Source organism: Charadrius vociferus, unplaced genomic scaffold (assembly GCF_000708025.1).
Source record: "Charadrius vociferus isolate BGI_N301 unplaced genomic scaffold, ASM70802v2 scaffold514, whole genome shotgun sequence".
Lineage (NCBI taxonomy): Eukaryota > Metazoa > Chordata > Aves > Charadriiformes > Charadriidae > Charadrius > Charadrius vociferus.
Genome location: NW_009648118.1, coordinates 2113366 through 2132500, shown reverse-complemented (window position 1 = coordinate 2132500; position 19135 = coordinate 2113366). Strand labels below are relative to the sequence as shown.

The 19135-nt window shown below is 39.0% G+C and overlaps 1 protein-coding gene across 3 annotated transcripts in view; it reads right to left on the bottom strand.

The window, feature by feature from the left end:
* MTUS1 (microtubule associated tumor suppressor 1) overlaps positions 1–18908 on the bottom strand; it is a 92530-nt gene extending 73622 nt beyond the window's left edge. Inside the window, exons 1-3 of one of the 3 annotated variants that reach the window (XM_009883911.1) lie at positions 16854–18908; positions 14440–14635; positions 2498–2680 (exon numbers count right to left, since the gene is read on the bottom strand). In XM_009883911.1, the coding sequence (XP_009882213.1) occupies positions 2498–2680; positions 14440–14635; positions 16854–18908 (2434 nt within the window). Of the gene's footprint in view, positions 1–951; positions 1146–2497; positions 2681–14439; positions 14636–16853 lie in introns of those variants that run through there. The other 2 variants (XM_009883914.1, XM_009883913.1) reach the window with 2 other exon arrangements.
* Positions 18909–19135: the final 227 nt, after the last annotated feature.

The window sequence follows — 19135 nt, the reverse complement described above, 5'->3', positions numbered from 1 at the left end:
GCTCAGATCACCTTTTTAACTTCTGAAACACTATTTCCATTGTATGCAATTATTCTAATGCAATTCAAATTTGGATTCTTGTTTTTAACAGAGTTTAAACATTTTGGTATGTTCAAAAGATAGTATTTTCAGTTCAACACTGAAATTGAGAAGATTTCTCTACTGTTAAAAATTCAAATTTTCAATGCTCAAACTGACAGCTTGTACGCAAAATATGCTTTTATTAACAAAAATATTTCAAACTTCATTATTTCCAGACTGCTCAAATAGTAAGTCTTTTTAGAGAAAAGAATTATAATTCAAGTGCTCATCTGACAAAAAACCCCTAATGCTGCCACAGGAAATTACCAATCCAAGGATATCCCATAACAAAGGGCTAAGCTGACACAGCAGGAGCAACCCTCTCTTTTGTAATTTTTTTCTCCACTAACACAAGGCAAACTCCTTAAGCAAAACAAGCCAAGTGCCTTTGTCAATTTAATACTGTTGACAGGACCACAATAGTTCATCATAAATTTCATAACATTCACAGTGTAAGCCTCCCATCCTGTTTTTTGTGTGCCCCACCAATATAATAAAAAACATTTTACATTTACAAGTATGGATTTTTCTCCTGACATTATTGTGCAGTAGATTAAATGAAAGAATAAAAAAAAACAAGAACAGCACTGTACGTAAAACATTAGAGTGCAAAGTAAATTCATTAGTTCTTTCTAATTTGATAGTCATTAAAATTTCACTATACTAACACGTGAATCATATGTAACCTAAATTCATTATACTAACAAAACCTGACCATCAAACTTAAATCATTCTTATCAAGTGTAACAATTTAACTAAAGAAAAATCTCATGGAAAATCAGCAAGTCAAAACATTGCATACATTTACCAACCTCCACAAAACAAAATACATGCTTTAAAAAAAAAAAAAGAAATAAAAAGGAATACAACCTACTTCTTTTCCCAGTAAACGTGGCTAACAAAGGAATAATACAAAAGCTGTAAGATCCCACTACCAGCAATGTCAGTAAGGTAACATCATAGTGGCTTCCTGAGTCAGTCGGTGGTGTTAGTGTAGAATTGATGAAAATAACAGGAGAAAAATTAGTTTCTGTGCAACTGCGGAGTCCTCCTGGTATAGTCATTTAAAAAGGATCAAAGCAAGCTGAAAGCCAAAGAGACTGCAGCCATGTTCAACCTCTCATATTGCTCCTGCTTGCTCTTCGTGAATCGGAGTGGAAAAAATTATAAGCTTCAAGGCAGTGGACAAAACAGATTAAACCAGCTAGCAAATCAGGCTAAATAAGGAGTCATCTGTTTGGATACTTAATCTGAATACACTGCTTTGTTATGAGGCGATGACCCTTTCCTTTGTTACACGAAGGAGTAAAATGAAGAGAGGACAAAGCTGCTTAGGAATTCCAGATACAGTCCTAAACCTGAACAGCAAAAGTCAACATGGCTGTCACGGTAACAGAACCGACCCGACTACACAGGAACATGCACTGCATATTTTATTGCACATACTCTTATTCCTTTGAAGAATATATTAGGTCTCTAGTTTTTTTTAATGAAGGCATTACAGGAAAGAAAAAAGAACAAGAGAAAATTTAGTTATATATGTATGTATGCATATGCGCATACATAAGCTATAAACATATGTTAAATCACAGTTCTCTTCTTCAGTCCATTGAAGACAGATTTAAATGACAGCTGGCACAAAGGAAAGGCCTTTGCCCTGTCTCCAAGATACAACAAATGTGATAGTACTAGAATATTTGAATGTACTCATTTGAATATGTATAGCTGGGAATACTGATGTGCCTGACAGTCAGTTGTGCGTTATTTCCTTCATATTTTTGCCCCAAGACTCCTAAAACTGCTAGGACAGACCCTTTGTAGAGCTTCAAAACAAAGCTAGTTCTGTTATTTTTCTCCCCAGTTTTAATCAAGATGGATTTGGTTCAGGTCATACACTTACCTTCAAAATTACAGAAGTCTACCCATGCAAAGTTTGACCCTCAAAAGCAGTTTCATTACCTGCTTTTTACCTCGTCTACACATTTTGTCTTAAAACTCAAAGTAGATATAATCTAGCTCAAAAAGAGCATTTAGTATCAAAAACCTGTAATGTGCTGTTCCAAGTATTATGATGGGTAATCCACACCCACCATTCAGAATTTTCTTACTACACCATATGTAAACATAAGGAAACTTTTGCTCAAGACGACCCACGGGGTTTGTAATGTTTAAGGATGGAAGAGGAACAGTACTGAAACCTCTACTCAAACCGAAATCCAAGGCTCAAAGCTCCTTCAGGTCACAAATGTCAAGAAGGAAAGTTGTAAGGTAAAAGACAGAAAGACCTAAAACTAATAATAAGTAGTAAAATGAGAATTAACATGGGTCTTTGTGAGACAGGATTTCAAGGGGATTTTTTCAACAAGCAGTCGATACAGGCCATCACCTAAAACCCGTAACCCTGGCGGATACTTACAATTACTGCTGAAAAGACTTCGCTCACTCTGAGTGCTGCTGATGGACGAGATGCTAGGTGTTCTCTCAAGCCCTGATCTTTTGACAGGCACTTTGAATTTGGCAAGCGGTTTACCAGAGCTAGCCCAGGAGGCTGGGGAATTTTTCATGGAGGCAGGCTTCTCTCTTGGCAAAGATCCTGTACCTATCAATTGCAATTGGAGGGGGGTGGGAGAAAAAAGAATAAAGGAGTTGGAAATAAGCTTAAACAATTGCTTCTTCTACATACATGCCTACAAGTGAAAAGATTTACACATTAAAAATACATCTAAAAAGTCCTATTCTAGCCCATACTGCCATCGTAAAAACACACTGTAAATGCAGAAAAACAGTTCCAAGGATTTAAAGGATCCCGTTTTACCTGCATATTGACCTCAGGAACAAGTTAAGAGCTTTACAGACTGGCCTTCAAGACAGACATTTGCATGCAGAAGTAGTCTTTCTTGCACTCTCCTACCTCTCTGTATTCTGTTTAGCTGTACAGGCAAGCCCACAAAAATATAACCTCCAGCTCAAAGACAATCCAGGAAAGATTCTTTTGTTTGTTTCCACCCCCAAAACAGAATTTTTCCCCCTGCCATTTGACAGAGAACTCTAAAAGATAATATCCTTTCAAGGACAACCACAGCACAAGGGTATCAAGTTGTGTTGTACTCACATAATATACTGAAAACTGACTGGTTCTGCACGACTAGTTAAACAGCCCTCCCCACAACCAAGTTCTTAATGGCCAACTGGCACAGACACATTTTTGCATTAATTGCTCTTCTCATTTGAGCTTCTTGAATACAAATGCCCAACAGCTAAGTTAATTAAATAAGAAGAGCATTTATATAGAGAACAGGTGTGCCATCTGCAGACAGGAGCTTACTCTTGTACTACTAACAAAGCAACTACATTTTCTGCAGGAAAATTTGAGTTCAGTTAATTTAAGTTTTTAGTTTATTTCTGAAAAGCATGCACCCAGATTAAAACTACAATGGCCCAAAGGAAGTTATGTACACTCAGATTTGTCTCGCCAGCACTGGGTTGACTCCTGTCAGATTTGATGACAAGATCTTTATACAGTCCTCTGAATAACTACAGAAGAGAGGTTTTCTTTTTTGTACAAAAACAAAAACAGATATGGAAGACAGAATTATATTTTTTTAAAAAAATATTTTCTTATTTATTATTAGAAAAGATATTTTACAAGATATTTTAACTTCTGATGTCATTGCCATTTTCAAGTCTTAGACACAGTTTATCTTACTTGAAGAGATGACTACAGTGTTATAGATTTAACTTCGAACCACCAAGTTTCTACTTAAAGGAAATACCTTTCCCTTTATTCTTGTCACTATAACCCCATTTCAGTTTTGCTTAAGCTATGTAAGAGATTGCTGAAATATGACAAAATTAGCTAGTAATTCCACATTATTCAACATCAGCTTTGCTGCAGGATCTCCACTCTTCAATACCAACCACCAAGAAAGCATGACATTAAGGGGATTACATTAACATTTAGGCAAGACAGACATTACGCCTAGTATCTGCTTTTCAACAGTAGGTGGTGCGACAGGATTAGATAACTTGTCTCAAAAGATCCTGTTTCAAGTATGCAAAACCAGGAACAGCACTAGTAAAAAAAGGTATGTCCAAGCTATTTCCCTCAGTTCAGATCAACTCAGTAACAAGAGAGAAACCCCACATAGAACATACACTAATCATGCATTAGGATATTAAATAATACTGGTCACTGAATATAACATGCAAGCTTCAATGCGTCACTAAACATGTTTTACATCGGACCTCTCTTCAGAGATGCATTTTCACTACTTGTTTGGCATTACTGTGCAGAACTGTGATCCTGTATACGGCTTTGCTGTAGGCTTGTATAAAATCTCCTAGACGAAGTTATCAGTAGTATTTTAGTGGTTTTTGTAAGTTACTGCACTGGACACTTGAGTATCTCCAACTCACTAAAGAGCATCCAACCTTTGTTGTGCTATGAGAACACCATAAACCACAAGCTCATAGTTACTGAAAATACATCAAACACAGCACTCCAGACCACACACCTGAAATAATTTGTGTGTTTGGAAAGAAAAAAGAGTAAAAAAGTCTCTGTGACATCTAAACTTCATACAACAAATCTGACAGCTTTCTAAAACTTCCCACGTTGTTTTCCAAAAGCTTGTTTCATTAATGGATCAACATACCAGAAAAGTAATTAAGCCAGACCAGTTAGAAATTCCTTTTCTGAACAGCCTCTCAGCAAAACAAGGTGCAAAAAACTAAACAAACCCCACTACCCCCAAAACAAACAAACAAAAAGGAGCTGCGGCAGACACACTGTTAAGTTTGTATGACTTAATAAATTAAAACTTTATATTTCAAAAGGCAGCCAAAGGAACAAAAGCAACTTCTCAGCTGCATTTTACTGTTTAAAGATGAGGGTAGCATGCTTGATAGCTATTGTTCTGGACTCGTTCTTCCAGTTCAAAAGGTACAGGAATGAAATCCTGTTTTCTTCACAGTGATTTTCTCTCAAGATGGATCGAGGCAAGCATGTGAAAAAGCTCAGACTTCTCGTACAGCGTGTTCCCTGCATATGATTTTGCAGCCAGCCCAGCTTCTCCGCAGACACTGGACACAGCAGTGCTCTATACCAACTGCGAACTCAAACCCGTTCAGAGAGCACAGCAAGCTCTAGGATGCCCAGTTTCAGAAGCACAAACAGATGACCTTTGCTCTTTTCTCAATTCTTCTACTGCTCTGTGCTTTTCTGTAAGGCTTCTATTAAAGCAATTACTCAAGAACTCAGATTTTTTTCAAAAGCCCAGCTCGAGGGAGTATTTCTTTTAAGTCATGACACAAGATCATTAACCAACCACTCTAGGTGTTACTTCAACAAACAACAATGGTTTTACAAAGTATTTTTATAAGTATCATTCCCTGAAAAAAGATTAGCGCAGAATTAAATGCCAAGGTTTTGAACACAGAAGCGGGAAGATGTCATATATAAATAAAAGTACTGGAAACAAGCACAAAAGCAGGATATTTTGTGAACCATTATTATAAAGACAACAAGCAATAGCGTCAAAGTAACAGGCTTTCATCAGTTATTTAATCTAGTCACTGAAGTGGAATACTAGAAATATCACATTCCTCTACAGTGAAGTAATGAGTTGGCAATTCTTTAGAAAAAAGTCTCTATGCAACAGCTACGTTACTTCAAGAACATTAAAGTATCTGTTCCATTGGAATGGATATAAGCAAGAAACAAAGCTCATTTTTAAAGAAGCTCTGAAGTCAGATTTCATATCCTTACTAAAATAATCATCCTCTAGTATGACTCTCATAGGTGGTTATTGTTAAGAAGGCTTAAGGCCTTATAAATTAAGGCTTCCTTTAAATAGCACTGGAGCCTAAAAATTCAAATTGAGAAAATAAACATGTGCTAGTAGTGGTGAACTTGGGACTTGGTTGACACCAGGCAGACTGCAAATTTGAATATGTATTCAACAAATCTAAGATTCAACATCCACCATTTCAAACTGGACCCACACTTTTCACATCTGGAACTGAGCACAGAACAACTGCCATTCACAAAGCTATACAACACCTGGAGATGAATGGTTGGAAGACTTTCCCAAAGAGAAACTTGGGGTAGACTAAGTGCAAGAGGAGTCTTTGGAAGGATGTTTTTGTTGTTGCTGGTTTTGTTTAACCCTAAAGCTAACAGTAACAGTTGGTTTGGCCTTTCATTGTCTTCTCTCGAATATATTGAAGTTTGGATTTTTGTCTTATGCTTTTCTAATTTTTCCTGCAAGCTCAAAAATCCAGAGGGCTCCATTTCAGAACTGCTAAACTTCTTGGCTTGTAAAAGAATAATTTTAAGTATGATAAAAAAAGCAGTCTAAGCCTACAGTGCGAGGTCTATATAAAGCAAGGGGAGTAAGTCTTCAAGAAAATATACTCTTTTTTGGCAGCTATTGAAAGGAGCAACTAAATCACAGAAAGACAAAGTGGACTTTGGTATTGTTTCCAGCAGATGAATCTTAACATAGTTGTAAGATTGTTTCCAGTTGTCATTTTGAGCACTGTAAAGCAGTAGCAATACTAAAAGATTTCTGATGGCTGCAAGCTCCCTAAGTTGCCTGATTAGCCATTCAGCAATATCAGTTATACTTTATTACACTATACATATATATCAGTATTTCTTCGAGGAATAAAGAGTGGTTACAGCACGTTTCATAATTTTACCAAAGATCTACAGATAATCTTTGCAGTTATCTCTCCCACTTAAAGTCTCAAATTACTACCAAAATTACCAAGAAAAAGCAGGACACATTATGTCACTTGTAACAGCTAAACAAACACAAAGACAGGGAATGTTAAGTTACTACTGGGTCTTGAAACATTTACATGAGAGATTTATTTGTTTAGGGGGTACCAGCTGATCAGAGAACAGTTTACACATTAAGGCAAGACCAGATTCCTCATTTGATGCAGACTCCCACAGTATTGTTCCATTCACCTACAATCCTTAGGAAAGTGCTCCTCTTTGGCACAGGTGTCAGAGAACCAGCAGCAAGTCAGTCCCTAAAACATAGCCAGGCTGCCAGCAGCCATGCAGATAGGTATTCATGTGCTCCTCCTCCTGCAGCTCAATATCCTCAGATTAGAACTGGAAAACTGATCTTCAGTGCTATAGAGCATTATATTAGCAGTTAACACCCACCAAACACTTTTCACTCTCTCAAACGCTCCCATTCTCAAAAGAGCAATTGGGGTGTTTTCAATTAGAGGGAGAGAATAAAATTCATGTAAGTCTGCTGTTAAATTTTACTTTTTTCCCTTCCTATTTGTCCCAGTCACAGAATTTGGCAGACTTCCCCCCCCCTCCCAGTTAAATCCTTCCACACTCAGAGAGACTCCTCTCTTCCCAGTCTTCCCTCAGGATCTCTCCAGCACCTAAAAACAGCCCTTTTCCCTAACCTCAAGTGTGAACTCGTATCTGCTCCCCCAACTCCAGTACCATTGGCCATCGTGCTGTCTGCCGGACTTCATTTCAGGTTTTTGTTTGTAAGCTGAACAAAAGCAGCTCCACAAGAGACCATGTCTGCACAGTCACACTGTCATCTCCTATGACCCCAGGCAGAGCCAGTCTCCAGATGGCAGGTAGTTTTACACCAGCTTCCAGAGGCAGCTGCACAGCAGTGGCTAAGCTTGTCCACTCCAGCTTTGCCAGGAGACTGATGTGAGCTCTTTGCATCCTGACATGAACAAACCAATCCTAAACACTACCTTTAACACAGCTATTGGAAAGTTCTGTCTGTTGAGGAGTAGCGGGCACAAGAAGTCAAATGAACCATAGAATCATCTAGGTTGGAAGGGACCTTTAAGATCATAGAGTCCAGCCTTTAACCTAACACTGCCAAACCCACCACTAAACCATATCTCTCAGCACCACGTCTACCCATCTTTTAAATACCTCCAGGGTTGGTGACTCAACTACTTCCCTGGGCAGCCTGTTACAATGCTTGATAACACTTTCAAGGAAGAAATTTTGCCTAATATCCATCCTAAACCTACCCTGGTGAGGCCATTTCTTCTTGTCCTATAGCCTGCTATGAGCAAGCAGAGACCAACCCCCACCTGGCTACACCCTCCTTTCAGGGAGCTGTAGGGAGCGATAAGGTCTCCCCTCAGCCTCCTTCTCTCCAGGCTGAACAACCTCAGTTCCCTCAGCCGCTCCTCGTAGGACTTGTGCTCCAGACCCCTCACCAGCTTCGTTACCCTCCTCTGGACACGGTCCAGCACCTCAATGTCTGTCTTGTAGTAAGGGGCCCAAAACTGAACACTGTACTTGAGGTGGGGCGTCACCAGTGCATGCTACAAGGAAAGCCAAGGCAAAAGAAAACCACCAACCACATCCAATCATGCTTTTTGTTATTGTCCAGCTCTTCATACCACACACACCTTCATATTATACACTGAGAATTTTTTTACAGAACGGTTTGGGTTGGAAGGGACCTTAAAGATCACCTAGTTCCAACCTGCTGCCATGGGCAGGGACACCTCCCACCAGACCAGGTTGCTCCAAGCCCCATTCAGCCTGGCCTTGAACACCTCCAGGGATGGGGCAACGATAGTTTGCAGCTTTTATACCTATGTTAACTATAAATACTTCAAGTTCTCTGTTACACGAGTTTGTACATTCCTTGCATGAAGGAGGAAACTCACTGTAGCACAACATAAACACAATTTTCTTCGGGAAGACACGGATTCCTATTTCCCTCCTCCTTTATCTCCACACCGAGAGAATTCAGCACTAACCAGTGCAGGTGAAGGGTTATTTGAAGACACACCAGCATGTCCTCGCAAGTAAATGACTAGGTACCAAGAAATTCCCCTGCAGGGAACTGGTGTACACCTCACTCCTAAAGAAGAATATACATGCATCCACATTTCTGACATTATTGACAGGTGGACTGCTACTATCAGCCCCTGCAAGTATGATCATGTTTCTGAAGTCCTTTCAGATACATTAGGTACATTATTCCTTACTTTATACTCAAATTAAAGGAGAACTGCTTTTGAGAAACAGCCACTATGCAGTGGAGCTCTCCGGGTGAAGATGACCAAAGAGGGATGACAGACAAGCTTTATGTCATACTACAGACATTTGTTATGGTCCATTAAAACTCATGTATGGGTTTCCTCCTTCCACAGGTCTGAAGGTGAATATGGGAGTTAAGTTCACTTTTAAACACAGGCTTTAATTACTGTAATTAAGCACTAGGCATGTATTAAAGAAAGGGAACAGGGGACCAAGTAATCTGGACTCAGGGACAAATATTACAAGGACAAATAATGCTGTTGGATAAGTTAGTGTATGAAGAACCTGCTTTTAGGATCTATGAAAACAGCTGGCTGTTCTGCAAAAGAAAAAAAAAACTGGTTGAAACTAAATTGTAAGCCTTATTTATAGACTCTAGTGTATTTCAGATTTGTTCACAAGAAAGTATATGGATACCATTACACATAACTCTCCAGTCCAGCATTTCCTGACTGTTTCAGCCCAGAAAACCTGGAAGTTATGTTTGCCTGTTAAAATATTTTGTTTCCTCTTGGCAGCACGTCAATCCAACTTTAGGGAGTCACACAGCAGATAGTAGGAATGATACAAGCTGAAAAGTGATTTGCAATAACCATGCTTGGTTTATCTCTTGGTTCAGTGTTAGAACAGACTCAAGATTGTGGGAACGCCTACTGCAACTAAATTGCTTCAGTTCTGCTTCACTAGTATTGTGAAAGGCTATACCAAAAAGTCCTGAATTATCAAGTTTATACATATCTCCAGCAGCGTGAAAACCCATTGAAACCATTTGGTTTCAATTTTCCATCCCAAAAGCCTTTCTTTGTACAATAAATAGCAACAACACTCAGTAATGAACACAGTCCTGATCTGTTATGGCCTGTTCTGGTTTTAACTTTGGAAGCTTTTCTGAATTACACATTTAAGTGTAAGATCAAGCCAAAACACAACAGAAGGAATTTAGCAATTACGAACTAACAAGTAAATCAGTATTTCAAAGTATCACTAAACCTTTTGTTGTCTAATGCAACTTAAATGTACTTCCTATAGCATATGGGGAAATATTTTTCCCATGCTAGTTAGTTGCACAACACCAGAAAATTCCTTCAGAGTGATCAATTTTTCATAAGGAAAAGCTCTCACTTGCCCAAAATCTTCAACGAAACAGAATTGTTTCAGTCAAACTGTTGAGTTTCTCTCTACCCAAGCTTTCATTACTCGAGTTACGTGGTATGAAAATACCAGTAAGCAAAAGAGGGAGTACCACTGGACTAGACTCACGGAAAAGTAAAACACAGAGCTTTACTTGCTTATCAGTGACTTAAATCAGAGACAAAACAGTACCTAAAGTGTCAGAAATAACTGTCAGAGTTAAAGACATTTTGGTTAAAGATGATTTATGTGGTTTATATTAATTTCTGGAAGTCTTTAACAGTAAGTGGAGAAATAATATTTTTTGATGCTCAAACATCCCTAAATAGTTTCAATTATGCGTAAGGCTTGACAGAGCTGTCATAGCTAAGACATCAACAACAACATGAAGTTTCATACAGTGGGAAATAATTAAAAGCAATGGTATTATTTTAAGACAGAAGTGTAGGTAAAGTATTAGCATACCAGAAATCTTAACTTGCAGGTAAAGCTCCATCCCTTTACATACTTATAGGTAGGCTGTAGTCAGCACTAAGAGAGGGGAAAAAAAACAAAAAGAACCACAGCAGTGGTGGGCATCTACATTTTTAGATCCAAAGTAAACCATTTATAGCCCTATTTTACGCTGTTCAAACACAAATCAAACCATTTCCTGCAGCTCAAACTGTCACAGTGTTTGCATCCAACTGCAGGGGCGGTAGCATGCGGTTTCTGGTGCAGGCTGACAGAAGAACTTTGAGTGATATTCCACAGGACCACCAAATTCTCCTTGGCTTCTCCAGACCCCTTCCACCCCTCCCTTCAAGTGAGAGAAAAACATGACTCTTCCCAAACCGTAATACCTCAACTATTGCAGGCTATTATTCCTCCACAGTGGTTATGTGCAGCCAATTAGAGGGCTGCGTGCATTTGCTAGGAACGAAAACAATAGTTGCTTTCATTTCTGGACTGGTTCAAAGTCCAGATTATAAAATTACACACGCCTTCCCTTAAGAACCAGGTAATTCAAACACTTTATTCTCTGTCTTGAATTCTAATAAACCTTTTCACTAATAGCAAACTAACGCAAAGGCATACTGCCTGCCACCCAGTACTACAGAAATCTACACACACCACCATGGAAAAATTAGCTCTAGGAAATTAAGATTTTTGTTCAAGAATGAGTATGTGATCGCAGGTGATTCTGTCTTATGGATGAATGGAGAGAAATAGCTACAGAAATAATTTTGAGGCATCTAGCTTGCAACTGTGTCCTGATTTCTAGATTTGCTGCAGACACCGGGCTTTGCAATTTCACAAACCACTTCACTACAATGAATCAAGTTGGGCTTACCTTTTAGAGAACCAATTTCTAATTCAGCGAAAACCCCAAGTTCTAGCAAGATACACCAATACTGGTGAACAGCAGTCAGCAACCATTTTGAAATAAATAAAAAAAAGTTATTTCTAGCTTAATGTGCTCTGCAAATAACCTCACTAGAATATAATGCTTGAAATATGAGTTTTCCTCTCCTTCTGCTGTCTTCTGATCAGGAGAGGATGAGGGAATTTCCTTAGAAGACATGCTTCCTGTTGGATTAGTGCGTTACCACTGAAAACTTAGAGTTTACATTTACAAGTGGAAAAAAAAATACCAAAATTTCAACTCCTACCGAGTTACAAGGACCTTATAATTGGTGTTTTATACAATTTTTCTTTTATTTCTCGGTTATTGGGAAGTTTCCCGCTTCCCACTCAAAAATGACAGTGCACAATACAACTCACTGCTCACAAGCTCTTGATCAGTCTGGGAATAATACGTATACTAATACATTTTGGATAGACAGACTGCTTCTCTTCCTCAACATACACATGAAATGATACAGAGCTATACTGTCACTTCTCTTGTTCGGAGTATTTGGTGGAGTCATTACACCGATTCATCTGCCTGCCCACCAATCCAAATACAGCCAGCGACTGGCTCAGAATTAGCTGCATTTATGTTAGTACCTCAGGAAGCAACAAGGTCATTCGGATTTGGACATTTTTAAGATTTGGCTTGAAAAATGCCTGAACAACCTAGTCTGAATTCAGTGCTGACCTAGTTACAGGCAAGGGGGGCTGGACTAGGTGACCTCCAGAAGTCCTTTCCATCCTGGATGTAGCTCATCTGTCTGTAGTCTGGAGAAATCCTGAGAGCAAACAACTGTACAGCTACAGAGTTATTTATCTGACCTGCTGGAATTACATGAAGGCACATGTTTAATACCAAAGTGTTCAGATGACTTAACTGGAAGAAATAGTTATTCCCTACAGGAAGGCTTTAGCTAAAACAGGTAACTGGGTTTGATTTACAAGCTGCCACTTGGCCACACTAAGTCTATGTACAGTTTTACTTTCAAAACTTTAAAAACAGATGGAGTGAGCAGCAGTGGACAAGGTTTTACCTGAAAGGTGTGGTCACATAATACAGCGGGGCTTTGGCAGCAATACCAAGTAACTCCTACCCCATCCCCATCCTTGCTTCTCCCACCCTGTACTCCCATCCTCCAATTTGTATCAGTACTAGGTTTACCAAGAAGCAAGGAACCATGCTTACAAATTCCCTCAGCAAGGCTTGGGGAAGTTAACCTGATAGTTTAGTGAATCAAATCCTACTTTGTAGCACCAAAACATTGCATAAGCAAAAAGAAAGGTAAGAAGTGCCAGGAACGGTGGGCATTGGCAGGGGGGCTGGGGAGAGGGCATTAGAGTTCCAGTCTCATCAGATCATAGCACAAGTTTGAAACATTGAGCTGCTGCTTTGTGCTTTTACCTTAAGCAGCCTTCTTGCAATAGGAAAAATTTGAAAGGTGTTCTACTGATTATCGTAATTTCAACATTCGATGAGTTAAGGAGCAACAGCTTCGCTAAACAAAATTGGGGAGTAAAGGTTTTTATTTTCAACAGCAAATGACTTCTGCTTCTGAAAGTGCATCTGATTATTATTTTTTTTTATGAATGGAAGAAGTCAGTCCTATAACCCAGCCATGCTTACATTTATTTCTAGCGAGTGTCATAAATCTACTCTGCATTAATAATCACAGGGACAAATACACACCTATATCTATATGCATCTCAGTTCTTGTAAGACCATAATTACAGATAGGAAAGCTCTAAATTGGTATTTAGAGAGGTGATGAGTCTTCCAAGAAATTGGTGGCTTACAGGTAGGTACCTAGTTCAGTGAGCAAGTCCCTCACATTAGCAAGGATCAAGTCAGAGAATAGCCTATATCCACTTTCTTTGAGGGACTCATCCCATAAAGGACTACAGATGCAGATTTTATCACGCTTCACCACCTGTATATAATTAAGAGGAGTATTTTGGACTGTGTTTATAATCTTAGATTGAGTGGGTTAAAAAAAGAACAGGTTTTACTGGGTACAGCTGGGTGTGCACACTTTCTGAATTACAGTGTATTGTAGCGCAGTCATTTATAGCCAGGTTACCTTTGCAATTAGCTATACTGCCACATTTGGCTAAAAAAAGCATATCACCTACAAGAGCATTTCTGAATTTCTACTGTACAGTTACAGAATGCAGTTTTCAATCACCAGATTTGAACAGCAGCCTACAGGCGAGTTTTAAGATCCCTGCTTCCCTGCCCCTTGGTATTAATCAATCTGATCTTAATTAGCAGCTCAAGCAGTAGTCTCTCCTTCAATTATGTTCCCCCCTTTCTAGAAACTATAGAGCTGTAACAAAATTAGGTTGAACAAAGTATGCTATGTCCTGAAATAAGGGCTCATTCCCATTGGGATGGCATACAGTTGCTTATTGTAAATGCTTTATCCCAAGCTCTGTATTTTGTCCTCTTCACTTTTACATCCTTCGAGTAATTTTAGTTGTAATTCCACAAAGTACTGTTATATAACCAAACTACAATAATATTTAAATATTGCTTCTTCTAACAGCCCTACACCCTCCTAAACACATTACTTGCAAGATTTTACAGTGATGGGGTATAACCTGCCTTTTTGTTCTTTTCCCCCCATATTAGCAATTTGTGATTTAAACAGAATCATATTCAGCACCAAAAACACAGCCCCGTACCATTCTAAAAGTTCTGTCAGAAAATACATTAAATATATCTTAATTTTAAGAAACTAGTTAAGTGGAAGTATTCCAGTGAAAAATTCTCTTACCAGAGCTTGATGACAGAACAGCTCCTTTGTGAGAAGATGCTTTAATTGTGCTGCCAGTTTTATTTTCACACCCTTTCTTCAAGGGCAACACAGACGGCACCATTTTAATCTTGGGAGCTGATACACTTTGTAGTGTGATTGGGTCTTTCTTCAGTATGTTTTTCCCTTGTGTCGTCCCATCTTTCACAGAAGGCATCTATTTTTGTTTGGTTTTTTTTTTAAAAAAAAAACCCAACACAACAAAAAAAAAAAACAAACCCCAAACACAAGACCAGCCACAAAAAAAAAACCTCGAAAGCCCCCCACATGACCATTGTGAGAAGCCCAGCATCTGTAATGAAATACAGACCACACAGGTAGGGGATATGCTTAGCTGTTGGCTGTCACATTGTCCCCATCTCCAGTTCAGAACCTCAAGAATCACCTCCTGAATGGCCCTCAGCAACACAATAATATTAGTTTGAAGCTAATCACTCATAATGACAAACACACTAAAGAGGTTACAGGGGTCATTTAACATGAAAGTTTCTTCCTCTTCCTCCCCAAACTCTAATTAAGCCATTCAATTACATGACTGCACCTAATCTCGAGATTAATTCTTTACCAGCCCTTCCAATAGGTTTCCTGGTCTAGGTCTTAAGTTACAAGACACAAACGGGTTAAAATCTTTCACATCCAGGTGCCATAGATAAAACAAACTCAGGAGCAGACCCAGGACAGGTTTTAAATAACTGGTTTATATGTAGCATTCATCTCTTTCATAGAGCATTCTTGCTCCAGTTTATACAGGCACTAATTCATGACCACTTATGCTGTAAGGTTAAGGCTATAAAGACAAACTCATCAGAACGTACAGCTTTTCGTACGCTTTTCTGCAATTCAAGCCAATACACAGCAATTTGATCATATTAATGTACTTTCTACTTTTGACTCCAATCCTCATCTTCATTTTCAGAAGTTAATCTGTACTTTTCAGAAGATCACTTACTAAATTTAGTCCAGCTTATTGGCCTACTGCACATTTTATAAAATTACTCCATGAATTTTCCAGGTACCAGCAGAACAATTAATAACACAAAGTTTTCCATCTTGGTGCCAGGGTGAATTAAAAGGATTGTCTCCAACCCTCAGCATCAGAAGTGAAGCAGAATCCAAGCTCTGAAAGACTTTAGAATTAAGATAGATCATCCTTGCTTTCATGTTTATTTAGGTTTTCAAGTTAAATAATTTATTGTAATAATGATATCTATTAATTTATTCTGTAATGTTTCAAAAATGGATAGCTGCTTCTGTTTTACCTGAAGTAGCTTCCTCCATATAGTGAGCTTTACCAGAGGCTTTCTGGAAAATCAGGAAAGCCTGACAGAAATTCAGACAATGCCAGTTTTATCGGTAACAGCTGCTGCCTCCATTTCACTGACTTAACATAAGCTGTTGAACCCACTAACAAACAACAGAAGGGACTCCATCAAGAGCATCAAGACTCCAACCCTGAGTCCTTACCATACCTCCTGAGATCTTGGTCAAGCCAACCTTGAAGGTCTTCTTTTCTTTCCCACCGTTCCTGTTCTTTTAACCTTCCTTCAGAGTATTTGAAAGCAGCACGTTTCTCCTGACAGGCAGCTGACTCGTCCGAAAATATTTCCCAACCAACCAGCACACGCATACCTCCCGGCCAGGAAGTTTGCACCTTCCAGCTGGCTGACTGCCCAAAACCAGGTATATGCCCTCCGCATGAGAAATATTTCCTGGCTACTTTTCACTACTCTAATGAGTCCCGGTTCCACTTCAAATAAACGAACTCCCAAATTATTCAAAGCAGACAGTTAAATTCAGATGTTAAAAATAAAACGCTTGACCAACTTGTTGGGTTTTGGGTTTTGTGTGACTTAATACTGTTAATATATGCACAATATTTCCGTAAGTAAATTTAAAGTATAATTTTGTTCTAAAGCACATTTTGAAAGAAAAAAATACCGAAAGCAGCAATTTATCTCTAATGTCTATTTAAAGTTACAGCACCACTAGAATTATCTTGATAAAAGCTGTATTTAGAAAAACCTCACTAAGTTATGCTATGCAATTTTACCAGTTTGACTAAATTAAGACTTGCTTGCTTTTATTAGAAATCTTACCAACTGCATTGTGTTAAAAAGATTTTCCCCAAAAAAATTTTGTACCATGGAATAAGATGAAGGCTGAAGACACTAAATGAGGCCAAATGCAACCAGTTTGTAAAATGGTATTTCTTTGCTCCCTTTATTAGGGAGAGACTTCACCTCAGAAATCAACACCACGGTTACATTTGTAGACACAAAACCCATTCCGCAATTTCCATTCAGCACTGTGATACAGAATTCCCTTTTTCCGAATGCACAAAATGTATAATTAAGCACATAAAGAAAAAAGCTCACCAAAGGAACTGAGTGCAGGTCCAATGCTTCCTTTGCCACATCTTTTAACAAGGTGGCTTCCAGAAGGATTCCCGTGTTGTTGGTTTGTTCCTTCTCGCCTCCGGTCGGGTAGATGTTTTGAGCACAGGGCTGCATTAAAGAGGTTGAACTTTCCATTTTATCATTCAGCATCTCTTTCGAGTTCTCCACACACATTGGAAGCACAGCAGAAACCGAAGAGCATGCCGAATGGGTCGAGCTTGCTTTGCCAACGTCTTCCGGATTCTGCTTTAGCGCAGGTGTCTTTGAAGCCTTGTGGGAAGCGTTTCTGGGATGTGTTGTGGCATGTACAACTTGGCTAGTGAAGAGGTGTTTGTTAAGATGTAGCTTATGGGGCTTATTCGCAGGCAATTCTGCTTTAGTGTCTTTAGCTAGATCTATTTTCTTTTGCAGCACTTTTATAGATGGGGACAATTGCCTCGGGGAAGCAACCAGTGAAGATGGGGAAGCAGCTGATAGTTGGGGGGACTGGGGAGACTGTTTTGATCCTGCACTGTCTCTCGACTGTAGCACAGGCCTAGACATAACCTTTGGCTTAACATTTTTGAAATTAGGTTTGGGAAAACTAACAATCTCGGATTTCTTTGCTTTGGTTATTGTTGACACAACAGGAGACCTGCCCACTGGTTTTCCTGCAGTTTGACCTGAACTAGCTTTAAGCAAAGGCCTTCTATTATGCCCTCCTACAAACACCTTGTTTGGTCTTGGTTTAGGAGACTTGTCTCCAAGTTCTGGCAAAGCTGAAACAGAAAAAGTTGTATTTTTTGATCGCTCTTTAGGGGTTGAAGTACATAGAGTAGAATCGATTTCGTCAGTCATAGGACTGAAGACCACAAAAGTTGCTTCGCACTTCAGGTCAGGCATAACAGTCCTCTTTAATTTTGGTACACTGCGAGATATGAAAGTGGTGTTGTGCATATCCTGAAGAGCAGCACTTCCAGAGGTGCTTTGTTCTTTGGTTAGGGGTTCACTGGTTTTTTCTGATACTTGTTCTCCATCCATTTGATCTTCTGGGAGAAGGTGCACATTATTTACAGAAATATCCATGCATGTTTCAGCATCGGAATTCCCAGTTTCATGATGGTCAGGGGTATCCTGCAAGGATTTCACTTGGTCATGTTCATTAATATTAATGCATGGTGATAATGCATCCTGCCTATAAGGATCTATACATCTAGCAGCTAGTTTTACAGACTGTGCTTCTGTTTCCTGTGATTCTTGATCAGCCTTGTTAGTGCTTTTTAGATAGTGTTCGACACCTGCAGAGACAGGACAATATGCTTCAAGTTCAGAATAGGCATCTGGGCTTTCTGAAATCACTACTGTAGAAGAGAAATTAGGTGTTCTTTCTGAGCCGGTTCTATCAAATTTCTCTCTTGTACATACTTCAGAAGAAACTAGCATTTCCCTCAGATGCATGTCATCATTTTGATCAGTTCCCAGAGTTTCACTGATAACATTCGTAACATCCAATGTGCTCAGGTGGCATCGTGCCCTCTCCTTTATCGGGGACTGTGTGTTCTGCTCTGAAGCAGGAAGTGGTAATACACACTTCGCATCAGTCTGACTGTAAGGCACCAATTGTTCCATACTCTGATTTTGCATTTTTGCCATAGCAATGTTACCTTCCAGTAAGCTTGTTGCTTCTTTCAAGTCACAGTTCAAAGGATACACACAATTCTGTTCAGTCACAGAAGACTTACATGCAGCACCTCCATCTCCCAGCTGAGCTCCTGTGTAGTTGTATTTACCAGGTGCCTTCTGCAGATGAAGTGCTTCAACACACTGCTGTTTTAAAAGAATACTTGTAAAGTCACTTTTATTTTCAAGAATGGTATCATCATCATGCTCAGTCACTGTATTTTGGTCAGTTGAATTACTGCATATCTTGGTGGTACAATTCTTTGAGGAGGCTGTAGCTCTGTCACATGTGTAGTTATTTCCATTTTCATCCCTTATAAGTAAGGAAGACTTCAAGCCATTCTTTGCTTTGTCATCTGACTTTTCAACATTCATTTTGAAGGCTAAGTTTTAAACCATTTTTATTTTATATTTATTTAAAATCCAAGAGAGTGCAGATTCTTCTGAACTTTGCAGGAAAAAAAACCACCAGCTTCTCCCTGGAACGTGTCAACTGTTCTGAAAGACATTTAAAAAGTAGTTCTTTGTTTTCATGTTTCCAAAGAGGATTCAAAAGTTCTGGAATTAAAAAGAAATTAAAAACGGTTAGCCAAACCAGAATT